Below are 15,847 nucleotides of genomic sequence, written 5' to 3' on the forward strand. Positions count from 1 at the left end.
AAAGAAACATTGACAATTTCTGAATTATGTAAGGACTAGAATATTTTGCTTGGGAACATAAAAAAAACGTAGTTCCTTTGAATCCCCAGAACTACAATCTTCTGCCAGTATGTGGCATATTGTGCAATTTCCATGGCATTCCTGGAAGGCCAACTTGAGCAATGTGAGTTGTTTTTCATCTCAAACATGAAACCACAGTCTCATTTTTCCTTCTACAATGTTGTATAGATTCAGAGCTTGTCATGGGGCTAAAGGCAAAAGGAAAAACTAAAGGGGGTGACCTGGCTAACTCTATAAGGCTAAAGACTCTGAGTATGCAGCATGGGAGCACAGGATCAGATTAAACATTCAGGATTTTGCAGCACCCTGAGTTCAGACCTAAAGAACTTGAAAGAATTATTCATCTTGTTGATACTCAGAATAGGTGATAAGTTGTCCGAAAGTATTTTATTGGCTTTCTAATGTTGCTTTAATAAATTACCAGAAGTTTAGTGATTTAAAATAGTACACATTTTCTGTTTTGCAACTCTGTAGGCCAGAAGTTTAGCACAAGTTTTGGTGGGCTAAAATTCCGGTGTTATCAACGTTGTGTTCCTTCCTGGAGACTCTAGAAGAGAATCTCCCTTGCCTTGCCTTTTCCAGCCTCTAGAGGCTGTTTGTATTCTGTGGCCCAGAATGCTCTTCCTCCTTCTTCAAAGCCAGCAATATTGCATGTGTCTGACCTTTCTTTCCGTAGTCACAACTTCCTTTCATGTAGCCACAGCCAGGAAAGGTTTTTCTGACTTACAAACTGTATAGCTACACTGGGCCAACCCCAGTATCCTGGAGGATTTTCCAATCTCCAATCTCAACGGCTTTAATCTTAGTTACTTCTAAAATGTTGCTTTTTACATGTACAATATTATATTTACAAATTCTGTGGGTGAGCTCCTGGACATCTTTCATGTGCTATTTTGTTCTGCCTCCTTATGGAGATCCTTCTTCAATAAAATCCTGACCAATGTAATTTTTTCAGTAATTTGACCATATCTTTACTTTCTACCTGCTCTGTGATAGCTACTTCTCAAGAGCTGGGTACATTCCACACAACCACATAGACAAGGCACTGACCTTGGGAGTTCATAGTCAAGTGAAAAATGTCTTTATTCATGACTCCATGGGAAAAGAATACACAAGAAAAATCTCCTATTGATATATCATATCTCATGTTTTCTAAAATCTAAAATTTACTGATTATTTGGCACAAACTAAACACAATTAGAAAATAATATTGGTGATCTAATAATGTCATTTAAACTAGAACATTTTTTACATGTTTGCCCCTCACTCAACATTCCTAGCCAATATGCTTTTATTTCCACTGCTTTTTGTTGTTGTTGTTGTAGAGTCATAGCAAAGGCATGGGATTGGAGCCAGAAAAATTGCCAAATGCTATAGACAATATCATTCAGCTTTTCTGAAACTTACCTTCAAAACAGTTGTGTAAATGTTAATACATGAGGCTCTGAGAAGAGTCAACGAAATGGGCAACATACAACAGAGTTCTTTAGCTCTTAATAAATAAAGCAGGTATATTAGATGCTCTCATTATCAAAGATCATTCCATGATCAGGGGTAGGATAGAATTTATTGAAAAAAAAATTGAAGACCTCCTTGCTATCAAGGAGGGTTTTTTTCTTGCTGGGAAAGTGCAAAATTATAAGCAATCTATCTGAAGTAGTTACACAATAAAGCAAGGCATATTAAATGAATGATGTAGAAGGGCTGAGAAATGAAACATGAACCTAAGTGTCAAAGGCGAAAGCTACAAGCAGTTTTGGTAGATTGGGAGGATCACTTTGTGTTGCCCATGCGCTTTGTGCTGTGTAAAATTCAGATCTAAATTCAAAAGAGTAAATGAGAGTCAGTTCATAGTGGAAGTTGAGTACCAGGCAGATAATTTGGAATCTTATTGTGAGTAGAGATACAGAGAGGCAATGAGCTGTTTTATAGATCAACAGATATTCTGACAATAAATGTTAATTTGAAAGAAGACTGAAAATATAAAAGGATCTGAAAAGAAAAGTCCATGGTTGATGTTAAGAAAGCCTATAAATTGGCTTCAGTGAACTATTATTCACCCTAACCTGGTTTTAAAATATGAATACTGTGTGACACATTTAATAAATGGTATATAAATATTTTATCTCCTATTCTTTATCATACTGACATTCTTTAATCACTTTCAGATCATCTATTTGCGGGTGATGTTGTCTTCCCCAGGGAAGTTAGTTTTACCAACCTACATCCAAATCATACTGCTGTGTACCAGTGCGAAGCCTCAAACATCCATGGAACTGTCCTTGCCAATGCCAATATTGATGTTGTAGGTGAGCACACCTAAGAGTAGAATAACTCATTCTTTTCTGAAGGAAAATCCTTAGTTGCGACTAGTCACAAACACCAGTTGAATGCTTGGCATATAAAACATAGGCCAAAAAAAATGATCTTTCACTTTACATGTGGACTTAATGCTTCACAGTGAAATTTTACTTTCAGAATGTATTGAGTTTAGACACTTTTGAATTTAAATCATTGCACTGTAATATTTAGCTGTCTTCCATTTTTGTCCATATGGTGAGGACATAGAAATTTTTATACGTAATATATTATTAGTTTTTTCATGAATCTTTAAAACTGTATTTTGTTCCTTTTGAATAGATGTTATTCCACTGATACAAACAAAAGATGAAGAAAATTATGCCACTGTGATTGGGTACAGTGCTTTCCTACATTGTGAATACTTTGCCTCACCAGAGGCAATAGTGACTTGGTAAGCTGCCATGCTGTTTTCTTAAGAGAATGTCTCGGGTAGATTTTGCCTTGTTTCTTCATTCATCATTTGATGGGTTGCATTGTATCCATGTTGTTATATGGAGTCAGTACCTCTGAGAAATAAGGAAGCAAACTTAATAGCCTGTCTCTCCTGAAAACATTGGGTAGGTTTCTAAGATTTTCTCACATGGTGAAAAAGCAAAAGTCATTTGTATTCATAAAGAAAAGTAAAGATTTAAAGTGACTCCTTAGATAATTTTAAAGATAGATTTGATTTTTAATTATGGGGAAATATAAGGTCATATTTTACTTTACTGTTGTCATTATCTAAGCCAGCATTTAATTCCAAACACAGATGTTGAAACTTTATCAACATTCATTTTGCTTTTCATTTCAATATTTTAATTGGTGTACTTAGTCCAAACACATTATCTGATGAATCTGCTATATTGGTTACTTTACTCCAAAAGATTCAACTGCTGTTGGATAATTGTGCCATTGCTCTGTAGGACACGGCGTAGTGTGAAGTGAAACCAGGGCATGAAAGTGCAGAGTCAGATCTTGTCTATACTTAAAATTGAAGTTGTGATATTTTGTTCAGCATGTTATTTTTGCATTTTTTAATTTAAAAATATTCCAGTAACTGAGGTGTGGTAGTGCATGCTTGTAATCTCTGTACTCTGGTGGACTGAATCATGAGAATCACAAGTTTGACCCTAGCCTTAGCAAATTAATAAGACTCTCAAAATTAAAAAAAAAAGTTTAAAATGGGTGAGAAATGTAGCTCAATGTGAAGAACCTGGGTTCAATTCCCAGTACTGGAAAAAAAATCTAAGATATCATTGATGCTTCTTATTTAAATGTTGAGCACCCTCCACAGTTTCACTTATGAGGAAAGCTCCTCTCTCCCTTTAGCCTGGACTCCACCCTGTGAAAGCCTCTGAGCAGCATCCACAGTTTGCCCTTTGCAATTTGGAGTTCAAGCAGTCACATGTTGTGAAATGTGCAGAGTGAATCAAGTAGTGACAAGAAATACAAGGAAAATGGATGAGTATAGAAGAAAATATTTCTGGGGTTGATAGAATAAATGTAATCCACTTCCACAAAAGAAGTAAAACTTCCTGCCTTATAATATTTCTGAATGACCAGTGTTCTCCCAGGACAGCAGGAGGTTTATTATTCCTTTCAATTACTGGCTTTCCTATTTAACACGCTGGAGGAATCATTAACTAAAGAGTTCAACACCAGTAAGGCAGAAAAATTTATTAATCTCTGAAGACAGATGCAGAATGATGCTGACAGCTATGAGGAAGACACCTGAAGTGTAGAGCAGAGATTGGATTTCTTTGAGCTGCAATTTATCTGAGCAGAAACGATATATATCCATGGCCAATTCTGAGGAGGTGTAAAACCCAGTGGAACATTTCAAAAGGTTTGCAAAGCTCCTGAAGAAGAGATGAGTCCAAATGACTTCAGTGACAAATAACAAAAGAGTTTCCAAACCAGCCCCACTCCGAATTTATTTTCGCTTTGTTTCCCTTCCCCATAGGCAGAGGATGGATGAAGCACAAGCCCTTGAAGGCAGGCGGTACCGTATCCATGAAAATGGTACATTACAGATCCTTGGAACCACCGAAGAAGATGCAGGGTCATACTCTTGTTGGGTAGAAAATGCTATAGGAAAAACTGCAGTCACCGCCAATTTGGATATTAGAAGTACTTTTATTTCATTTTTATTTTGCATGGATTGAGTCTGTCTTCCTTTCCCCAAATGAAACAGCCTGATTGAAGTTTGAGTTGCTGTTAAGATTCTTTAGATCCTTTCTCAAAAGTTATAGATTGCATTTCATCTAAATGACTGTAGTAAGCATGACAGGGTATGACGTGTCCATGATGTTAAAGAACTGTAAGAAAGATTTCGGTATTGGATGGCCAGGACCATTTAAAAGTTCCCTATTACACTTATTAATTGGTGTCTCTTGGCATAAAATTGATGTTTTTATTTTAAATTAAAAATTAGGGGAGAATGTTTAGTAAAACATACACTTATTACTATTAATTGAATGTAGCAGTGTCTTTAAACTTTATGTCTGGGACTTCAGGTAATTAATTTATTAACACTTTCAGTTTTAATTATTTCCTTAAGAGAATTTTAGATAGTGTATCTTAGATGCAATTTTGGAATTAAAGGTCTAGTCTTGTGATTTTGGATCTAGGGTCTCAGATAATGGATTAAAAGTATATTTATGTTATTAAAAGCTGGATGTGGTGGCACATGCCTGTAATTCCAGCCTTCTGGGAGGCCGAAATCGCAAGCTTGAACCTAACCTGGGCAACTTGCCAATTTAGGAGGATGCTGTCTCAAAGTTCAAAAATGTAGAAAGAGCTGGGGAAATAGCTCAGTAAAAAGGCATTGTGTTCAATCCCCAGTTCCACTAAAAAAAAATTAAACATTAACCTTAAAGAGTAACGACTATATGTTTTGAAGAGATCATAATGAAGCTGATATTTTTGAAGGTAGCCTTAATGCCAATATTTGAGCCTCATGTCATTGATACTAATTTATTTTTATGAACTACAAGTAACATTCACTATAGCTCATTCAACAAGAAATTCAAATATGTATAGAGTGCCTCATGTAAGCTCTCTTCTAGGAGCTGTGATCTGCTGGGTAACAAACAGGCAATGACTCTACTTTCATGGAGCTGACTTACTAATTCCTACCTTCATGCTGATAGTTTGTGCCTGTATTTTAGCATTTAACCTCAGGTTTTTGAATTAATAATAAATATGCTGATAGAAAATCAAGTAACTTTTTTCTCTTACATTCCAATGCTTTAATTATATACTTAGAAGCACTGAAAGAAGAAAGTATATTATTTTCAACTGCTAGAGGCATTTTCTCACACTTTGACTACTCTCTTTGCCCAAGAAATTCTAAGAAAAATGACTAAACTATTAATTGAGACTTGCATCCAACTTTGTCAGATGTCTATGTCTGCATAGAAAGAAAATTGTAATGATATTTGATGTCAGGAAATTACACTGGAACAAATCTTGAATGAAGATTTGAGCATAACATTAATAACTTTGGTTGCAGGCACTTGGTATCAAAGTAAGCTGTGCTTTATGTTCCTAACTAATGTATTTATTTGTTGAAAACAGATGCTACAAAACTTAGAGTTTCTCCTAAGAATCCTCGGGTCCCTAAATCACACATTCTTGAGTTACATTGTGAGAGTAAATGTGACTCACATTTGAAACACAGTTTGAAGCTGTCCTGGAGTAAAGATGGAGAGGACTTTGAAATTAATGGTACAGAAGATGGCAGGTAGGTAAAGTATCATGGTAGGTTATAATATGAGCTTGAGTTTAAAACCTTACATTTAAAAAGTTGCTAAAAGTGCTCATATTGGATAAAATACAAAAACTGATTAGTACATTTCAGTGTTCAAGTCAATTTTTAAAAGGTCATACAGTACTTACTTCACTTTTCTGTCACATGTTTATCTTCTTGTTTTTGCTGCTGAATTTTCATACAGCATATATCATCCTTTTAGGGCATGAAGCAGAAGCCGTTCCAGGTAACTGAGGCAGATGTACTGCATGGGCCTAAGTGTTCACAAAAGCCTGGGAAAGACTGGAGGAGCTAGGCCCAAGGGGTGCTGCTTAGAAATCTGTTGGTTCTTAATCACATAGCACTGCAGTTTTTGTGATCTAGGTCTCTGAAAACACCTGATGTTCTCACAGCTACCTCTCCCCATTAGTGCTACTGATCAGTCCTGCCACTATCCCTCCTGTGTTTGCCAGAGCCCTCATCTGGCACTGCCTTTGAGAACATGACTTCCTCCTAGTGTCACATGAGTTCTCCCCTGTAGCAGAACCTTAGGTGTATCTGGAGTCCTGCCTTCCAGAAAGTATTGACAGTGAAGCCCTCACTGTATATCTGTGGAGCTTTGGTTCCAGCTCCCCCTCCCTGAGATACCAAAATGCATGGATGCACAAATCCCTTATGCAAACTGTGTTGCATTTATCTGTAACCTATGCCTGTCCTCCTGCATACTTCAAATCATCTTTCCATTACCAATCATATTTAGTAATCATTATACAGTGTTGTATAGGGCATGATCACAAGCAATATGTCTGTACATGTTCAATATAGACTCAGATTTCCTGGTTGAATCCAGGAATGCAAAACCCCTGGATTTAAAGAACTATGTGCATGTCTTTGAGTTTTCTAACCCTTATATAAAGAACACAGGGAAAAGGCAAAAGAGAAAATAAAGAAAAATATGAATAGATGCAAAATAGTACTAGACAATATGAAGTTCATCAAAGAGAGAAAAGAATCAGAAAAATCAGAATGCCTACTCTGTCTTTGCAAGCCTCTAGAGGTCAGCTTTGCTTCTTTTATTACTTTGCTGTATTAGTAAGAATTAAAATTTTATCATCTTGTAACCAAATCTCATTTCAGGTTAGGTTTTGCTATTCATTACTGTGAAAAAGTAAATCTGAAAATCTTTAGATAGGATATGCATGCCTTACATGAGACCAGGGCACAGTCCTGATTAAAAGCCTGCACCCATACTCAGTGTTATGGGTTCAAACCTCAGCTCTGTCATGATTCACATCTGTGCTCCCAATTTGCTTAATGTGTCTATGCCTCCATTGTATGTTCTATGGCTTTGTCTGATGAAAAATATTAAAAACATGACTTCATCATTAGGATATTGTGAATTAACATACTAAACACTTAGAAAATACTAAATACACACTCCTTTTTCATTATTATTACTTGTACTACCCATTTCCCAGTCTGCTTCTCTCATTTCTGCTGCTTGCTTGACATTTATCACTATTGGTATTTGTGTACACAGGTGGGTGCACACTAATGCACCATCACTATCCAACGGCATTAGTCTCAGCCTTTATACTAATTTATTCCCTCCTATCCTTTCTATGTATGTAAAGGTTTGTGCAAAGCCAATATATGTATTGCAACTATATTGAAATAAGAAGGGATTAATGCACGCCTGCACTTTGCATCAGAGATCTTCATCCTTACATTATGCTCAGATTAGTTCTAAATTTATCTGTCAGCTATTGAGATTTTCGTAAATTCTCCTTTTTTGTCACTATCACCTGGTTACTGAGGCCTTCCGTGTAATCTCTGGGCTATCACCTGGAAGAGAATCAGAGGCCCACACTTTGTACCTCACTGTGACAGGCACATTTAGGCTCTGAACTCAGCAGCTCTGGCCACCATCTGCTTGTGGCCTAGTTTTACTGTTTCTCCATAATGTTGTTGACACTGAACTGTCCTTCTGGCTATCTGAGTGGACTGAGCAAGTCACTCAAGTGTTCTTCCAATTGTCCTGAGCAAGTACTGGGGGTGAGGAACAGTGACCATAGCTAAAGTAGGCTTAGGAATGAGGAGGGAGGGGAATGACTGCCGATCGCTGGTCTTGACTGCTGCCCCGAATCGCCCTAGAGTTGTGATCACAGATTTCTGCTAAATTTCTAGAGGACCATCAGTAAGTCCTGCTTTCCAACTTCTGCTGAGGCACCATCTCCTTATTCCTAGTCAGGGAGCCAGAAGCTTTGGCTGAGAAAGACATTAAATTTCATATCCAAGGTATACAGAAATAACAAGAAGGGAAAATTCTTGCCTTTCATGTGTAGGGCTATGGTAGGTGTTTGGAATTGTCTCTCTGGCCCATGGGGTGCCTCATTGTGGTATCAGTACTTCCCATGTTTAACTTTCCTCAGTAAGCCTCCTGTTTGGTCCTATTAGCTTGGCTGGAATGAACCCAAGGAATTTTTTGTGAATTTCTAAACAGGTGGCTATAAACCACACACTTGTGATGAAAAACTCAAATGAAGAGCTTGAATGTGAAGGAATTCTTAAACTTCTATTGTGTTTACTAAGGGCAGTGGAGACTGTTTATGACCCAGGAGCCAGCTCTGCAGGAGGGGTGCAGTGACTTGAGAGGGATGGATGGTGAAGAGGCCAGGACTCAGAGGGCATGGGAGGAAAAGGGGAATGGCGCACGGGCTTGAGGGCTCTGTCCTCAGCACCAGGAAAGAGTGGACCTTTTCCCTTCAGAAACAGTAGCCAATAAAAAGAGAAAATATGAAGGGGAAGGGAGAGGAGAATATAAAGATTATAAAGTAGTAATAATGAGGAGACTCTTCCTAAGAAGTCATGAACTAAGTATTTGATTTCACTGAAGCAATTTTCTGTAATTTGAACTTCTCAAAGTTTACAAGTTTTACCTTAAAATTTTAAATTATTTAAGAGACATTCTTCCTCCCTTCCTGCAAGGATGACACTATTTACATTATTTCAAGTAAATAGCCATTGCTGTGAAAATATTTTAAATTTAATGGAATTTAATTTAAAAATTATGTGAACAGCTATGTTGATAATACACAGGTATAGTGTAAAGGGTATAATTTATAAAGCAATTTTCATGTAGTAAACTCTATTGCAAATTGGCAAAAATAAAACAAATGATAAAAAGCTACATGAAATGATTTGCAAAAAGAAGTGCTGTACTGCCACCTACTGTTCAAATAAGTCACATAGCTTGTGATCACAACATTACTTCTTAAAACGTAGAGAGACAGAGAAAAGAGAAAACTGTGTCAAAAATAGAGATTATCAAATTTCTTACAAATATTTTGATTCTGTGGAGCAGGGGTTGGATTCAGAAATCTGCTCTTGTAAGATGCATTCCAGTCAATCCTATGTAGGGTTTCGTACTCATAATTTAAAATTATTCAAATAAATCTTAGCTATTGTAAAGTGCAGTGTACTTCTTAGATGTGACAGGCAGTACACAGTTCCATTCTGGTCTCTGTATCACAGATAGTTTGATTACATGTTTTTAATGTGATCTCATTTATGGCTAGGTAGACATTACCATATATTTGAATAATGCTTTCCCTCCGGTTCCCAGCTGCAGCATTCTTTAATGAAATTTGTATTATGTGAAGTTTTTGTATGACTCTTCCTTGCATCTTTTTCCATGGGAAATATACATGTTTGAAAGGATTACGTTTCTGGTGTTTCTATCCTCTTTACATTCTATCTTTTTTCATCTGATAGGATAGTTATTGACAGAGCTAACCTGACCATATCTAACGTGACTTTAGAGGATCAAGGTGTTTTCTCCTGCTTGGCTCAGACTGCTCTTGATAGCATTGCTGAGGCCACCCAAGTAACTGTCCTTGGTAAGTCCCTTCTTTTGTTTTTCATTTTTTAGATTAATTTAATTGGTACACTTTTCATATACATAATGATCACATTCATCATAGGGAACTCATACCTGTATATAATGTATCTTGGTTCCTAACTCAAGAAAATTCTCTGTTCATGTCTTCTCCACTGCTGATTAAGTTCTGTTGTTCCATTGAGATAAAGCCAATAATTATTTGAGCTCTTGGATATATATATATTGATAGTTAGAATTTTTTGTTTAAAAATAGACCCCACTTTCAAATGCTTTCTCCTTTTCTCATGTAAAAGAAGTTAATTAATACTTAATTCTTTTCTCTACGTGGGTAAGTTTGTCAGTAGCAGTGGGAGGGAAGTGATGCTATCAGCAGAAAAATAAATGAAGCTTGCATGAGTACCTAGGGCTGTTGAGCTACCCTTTGTTGGTGTGCAGAGAAGTGGGGATGAGGAGAGGAAATGGGCTAGACTGGATTCCAGGAGAGAGTCCATCAATGGACATACCATGGTCATGCCCTCCACCAGACCACAGGCTCAGCTTCCAGGGTTCTAAGAAAGGTAGGGAGGAACTTCAGGCTTTCTGCAAAGAAATGCTTTTGTTTGTTTTGTTTGTTTTTACTGTGTGTGTGATAATGCTAATTAGAAAACTGCATATTTCACTACAGTGATCAATGCAATTACCCCTGAAATCACCAACATTAACAGCTTTGCACCATCTGCTGCATGTTTTCCAACTTCCTATCCAGCTCTTTGACCTGGAAACCCATCCTATAAGACAGCATCAGCAAACCACTTGCCCTCTAGCTTTCATTTGGTGTGGCCCATGGGTAGCCCTGGGAGTATCTGAGGTTAGGGATGTTCATTCTGCTCCCTTCCTCCCCAAGGCTGGCTATGTCCCATTGCTGAAACTATAGCTCCTCCAGGGAGGCTATCTCCACGCAATTCCTCCTGATGAGATTCTGGTAACTGCTCTCCCATTACAAATATTTCAAGTGACCCCTACAGCCAACCCCTGGACATCCTGTTCACATGGTTTTAAGGAGTCCTTATTAAAAACTATTGAAATATCATACATGCATGAGTTTTCTTCTTGGTCTCTGAAGGCTGCAGATGTCATGACAGTTTCCATTTGTTCTGGTTCAGATAGAGCCACTTAGTCTTTCTTTTAATTTGCTAATATTTCTTAAAACCACTTGCTTTCAGTTATGCTCCACTGTTGTATATCTGAATTAGTCATTGTAATGAATAGGACTTTGTATCTTTAGTATTCTGGTTGCTGGAGTCAACAGGTAATTACTAAGGGGAAGCAGGCTTAGGAGCAAAAATTGAGTCTCTTTGAAGTTAGGTGGTGAAAAATGAGTCAATAAGTTGAATTTCTTCAAGTAAAGCCAATGGCCACCAGGTTGGGTTCTATTAGAGAAAAAAAATCAGACATATGAGTTTGACTTAAGACAATATCTTTACGCAAGATATAAGATTGTACAAGCAGAAAAATGTAATACTTTGGTGATTATTCCAACAGTAATTCACCAGATAAAATAGTTGTATATCAAGTAAACTGGAACTTACTTCAGGCAGCACAAGGAAAGGGTATAAACTGGATCCACAGACTTTGCCACCAAGTGTTTGAAATAATGGCACCAACAAGGGGATTGGGTTTCTACTATGTGGTGCTCACCTTCTCAAATTCCTTGCAAAACTTAAATTGCATTCTTTTGATTAACATACCATTTTCTACCCCCATTAAATTTTGATAATTTTAAATAAATTGTGATTGTGATCATATATACTATTTATATGCAATCTACTAAACATTTTAGAATAGTAGTTTTTTCTTGTGACACTGGGGAATGAACTCAGGTCCTGTGCTCTGAGATCTCTTCCCATCACCATTTTTAATTTTTATTTTGAGTCAAGGTGTCTTTAAGTCATTCAAAAGCTCTGTAATCCTGTTTATGAGATTGAGCTCCTTACTCAGCCTCTCAGAGTGCTGGAATTACAGGTGTTGTGCCATCATGCAAAATACTTTTTGGAGAATATTTATAAGATAAGATGTGTTTTTAAAACCCCATCCTTGGGGCCAGGGATTTAGCTCAGTGGTTCCACCGCATACTTCGTAAGCACAGGGTCCTGAGTTCAATCCCCAGTAGAAAAAACAAAAAACAAACAAACAAAAAAACAAATCATTGAATTTACATTCCAATTCTTTTAATCCAATTTCTAGTTTTAAAAATGTCATATTTCAACAGTTCCTAATAATAAATGATTATGGACATGTAGTTTATAAAAGACTTTTTGTGCTGGAAAATCTTTTTTTTTAAAGCCATAGGCTCAACCTACTTTGATCAGAAACTATTTTCAAAAGCCTTAACATAATGCTTTCAGAGAAAATTTCAGTTCCAAGTTTATCAGTACTAGCTCCATGTGATTCACAGAGGATTAGGTTTTAATCTCAGATTAATTTCTTCTAGAAACTTCAGAACTATGTGGACTTTTAGTAAATGATGAAAATAAATCTTTAAGCTCTCCGAGCTCAGAAACTCAAAACCCTTTTAAAGAAATACCTTCTTCTTAAAGGTCCTAAAATTTAGACACAATCATGGACCATACATTAAAAATAAACATATTCTATTCTTAATGGGAAATAGTGTTTTTCATCAGTGAGAATCTTCAACAATTGGCAAATATTCAGCAGAGCCCCTAGATGGTTCTTTCCATTGAGAGAGAAAAAAGCCCACTGGAAGGACATACTTGGTAGCACCTTTATTATTTCTTTTGAGCAAAAATAACTGTCCTAGAGTGCTTGAGAAAACAGCAAATTTTGGAAGTAATGACCATTTGAGATTAATTTCATTTTATTCTTGCTTTTATTTTATAAGTGCTGGAAATGTCCAGGTACTCTAATGCTAAAGTATTTGGCATCTCCTACTTATTTTCCACTTTCTTTCTCAACATTGAGCAGTGACAGACCTCCCTCTTCCTGTATAAACTGCCTTCCTATTTGTCTTCGGATTCCAGGCCAAGCAGCATGAATGTTGCTATTAAACTTGAGAATTAAAATGAAAGTCCAAAGTACATGTGGGAAAAAAAGGGTAGAGTCATGTTCCCCATCTTACTTTTCTAAAATCACAGGATCTAATTTTTATTGCTTTCATATAATTAAATTCACCACTTAAGTGACATTATATTTTTCACTTATTTATTCACCAAATACTGAAGTACAAGGCACTGTGAGCAATGCAATGATAATAAAATACACTCTCTGATCTTGAAGATTTTTTTTAACCACAGGAAGAATAATCATGTATATAAATGATTATGAGCTGAAGAAAAGTAAGTGATCCATTTGAAATACATCTCCAAGACCTCAGTCTGCATAATTATGGGCAGGGAACATGTTTACAAATGCAGATCTCTAGGCCCAGTTCCTTAGGTAAAACAGAGATAGTGTGCAGAAAACATCATTCTTAAAAATTATTGCTAAAAGAATTCTGATGCCCCACAGAGAGTCAAAGGTAGCCCTTGAAAACTGTTACCAGAGAAGGGAAATTATATGGCCACCTCGGGGATGGATCTGAAGGATCTTGCATTTGAGATAGTAGTTGTAGGACAAGTGAAATGTGAATAAATTGGGGTGGAGACCTATGACTGAAGAGGCAGAGGAACGGACAATGTGTCTGAGGGAAGGAATCAGAGAAACTAAGGAAATGATCCACATTTTCCTTACTTTTATCTTTCATTGTTAATTAGATGTTCCAGATCCACCCAGAAACCTTCAGTTGTCTGAAAGACAGAACAGGAGTGTTCGGCTGTCCTGGGAAGCTGGAGCTGACCACAACAGCAATATTAGTGGTAGGAAGACTTGGAATAACTATTTTCTTTACCCAACAGTATTAAAGTTGATTTTATAGCCATTCTTAACTACTCAGTAGATTTTTTCTTCAAATACTCTTTTAAACTTTCAATATTATGTATATAAATCCTAATGTAACTTAAGCATACTCCTTATGTTCTAATATTTTGTCTATGTTTTTTTTCTGCCAGAGTATATTGTAGAATTTGAGGGAAACAGAGAAGAACCTGGAAGGTGGGAGGAATTGACTAGAGTCCAAGGAAAGGAAACTACAGCCTTATTACAGTTAGCTCCATATGTGAGATACCAGTTCAGAGTCACAGCCGTAAATGAAGTGGGGAAGAGCCACCCTAGCCAGCCCTCTGACTACCATGAAACACCACCAGCAGGTATGCAGCTTCCCATAACAGGTTTCCAGTAAACTCTTTTATTTTGAATATGTTTTCAAAAATTATAAGTTAGCTTAGGATGTTAAATGTCTGTAGTATGAACAGTTCTGTTACAACAAATAAAATATTCAAAGTATACGAGGCTCATAAGTATTAAATACTTGTTTGGTAGAAAGCAGGAAATTGGAGGGAGGAGGTGCTAAATGAGGAAACATTACTATGAATACTTTCCAACAGCTGAGCATGGTGTTTAAACCAAGTATTATAAAGTAAATTCTGTATTAATGTTCAAAATATAGTGAAAGTCAACGATTCAATTTTCTGAAATAAAACTTTTAACTCATTAGCAATACCTAGTTAGATTTTCCATGTGTGTAATATTATTTATTTCTAATTCTATATTTAGTATTTTTCTATCTCCACATCTACCTAAATTGCCTGCTTTTTAAAATCTCAAATATTATAGTGATAAAATAATTTGTGTTACTGAACTGACTCTGGCATCAGTGTGGTCATGAAATGATATTTGTTGTTTTCTGAGGCTAGGATATAAATTACTTTTTAGAGTGAGAATAAATGAGTTGAAATAAACTGATTTAGATACTTCTATGAGTTTTAATGTACATCAAACAGCGCTAAACTCCCTGCTTAGCTATTACTAATAAAATGGGTCAATCTGAATATATTTCATGGTTACAGACTGCTTTCTATTTGATGTTCCTAAAACTTGACTGTGGATGTTAATACATAAGGTTTAATTTTGTTCTCTATCATATCGTCATGTGTATTTCTATCAGCAGAATTCTAACAGAAAATGTTCAGTAAGTTTAAACTGAAAACACACTTTTAAAATCAGGTTTAGAAATGTAGGTAGCAGGTAAATAGATAGATAGATAGATAGATAGATATAGATAGATAGAGAGAGAGAGAGAGAGAGAGAGAGAGAGAGAGAGAGAGAGAGAGAGACATAGACATCATTACCCAGTGGGAAATAATTATATAACTCTAAAATATTATTTTATTCCTGTAAGTTACATGTATATTTAAAAGCTGCCTTAGATATCTTTCAATAACTGTAAAATTTCAAATTAATAAATACAATTGAATTTAGTTAAATATCTGGGTTTGGAGGGAGTACTATGATGATTTACTTGTTTGTTACTATACAATGACAAAAATATTTTTAACACTTGTCATTTTTCAGCTCCAGAAAAGAATCCACAGAACATAAGGGTTCAAGCTTCTCAACCCAAGGAAATGATTATAAAATGGGAGGTGTGTATTCCTCAATATGTTATGTATTAATTTGTGCTTTTTTTCCTTCCTTTTTATTCTGCATGCCATGTACAATGACAGAAGATTATTTCAAAACACAAATTGGGATTTGGAGGTGAAAATAATTTGTGAGTTGTCACAAGTGTATATTTTAAAGATCATTGTGATTAGAATAAGCTGTGAAATAGAGTTTAATATTGGTAAATAATTTGAGGAAAGTTATACTGGTTAATTTATTTGGAATCTGTTCCCAAACATTTCAAAATCACAACAATTTTA

At 36.1% G+C, this 15,847-nt stretch overlaps 1 protein-coding gene across 7 annotated transcripts in view; it reads left to right on the top strand.

The window, feature by feature from the left end:
- Positions 1-15,847, top strand: part of Chl1 (cell adhesion molecule L1 like) — a 191,482-nt gene that overhangs the window by 146,394 nt on the left and 29,241 nt on the right. For all 7 annotated transcript variants that reach the window (XM_004854217.4, XM_021266048.2, XM_004854218.4 and 4 more), the window contains 8 exons: positions 2,229-2,369; positions 2,701-2,812; positions 4,364-4,530; positions 5,980-6,145; positions 9,926-10,050; positions 13,802-13,903; positions 14,096-14,293; positions 15,498-15,568. In XM_004854217.4, coding sequence (XP_004854274.1) covers positions 2,229-2,369; positions 2,701-2,812; positions 4,364-4,530; positions 5,980-6,145; positions 9,926-10,050; positions 13,802-13,903; positions 14,096-14,293; positions 15,498-15,568 — 1,082 coding nt within the window. The remainder of the gene's footprint in view (positions 1-2,228; positions 2,370-2,700; positions 2,813-4,363; positions 4,531-5,979; positions 6,146-9,925; positions 10,051-13,801; positions 13,904-14,095; positions 14,294-15,497; positions 15,569-15,847) is intronic.

Source organism: Heterocephalus glaber, unplaced genomic scaffold, assembly GCF_053883595.1.
Source record: "Heterocephalus glaber isolate CG9 unplaced genomic scaffold, H.glaber_assembly_v1.0 deba00001472, whole genome shotgun sequence".
NCBI lineage: Eukaryota > Metazoa > Chordata > Mammalia > Rodentia > Bathyergidae > Heterocephalus > Heterocephalus glaber.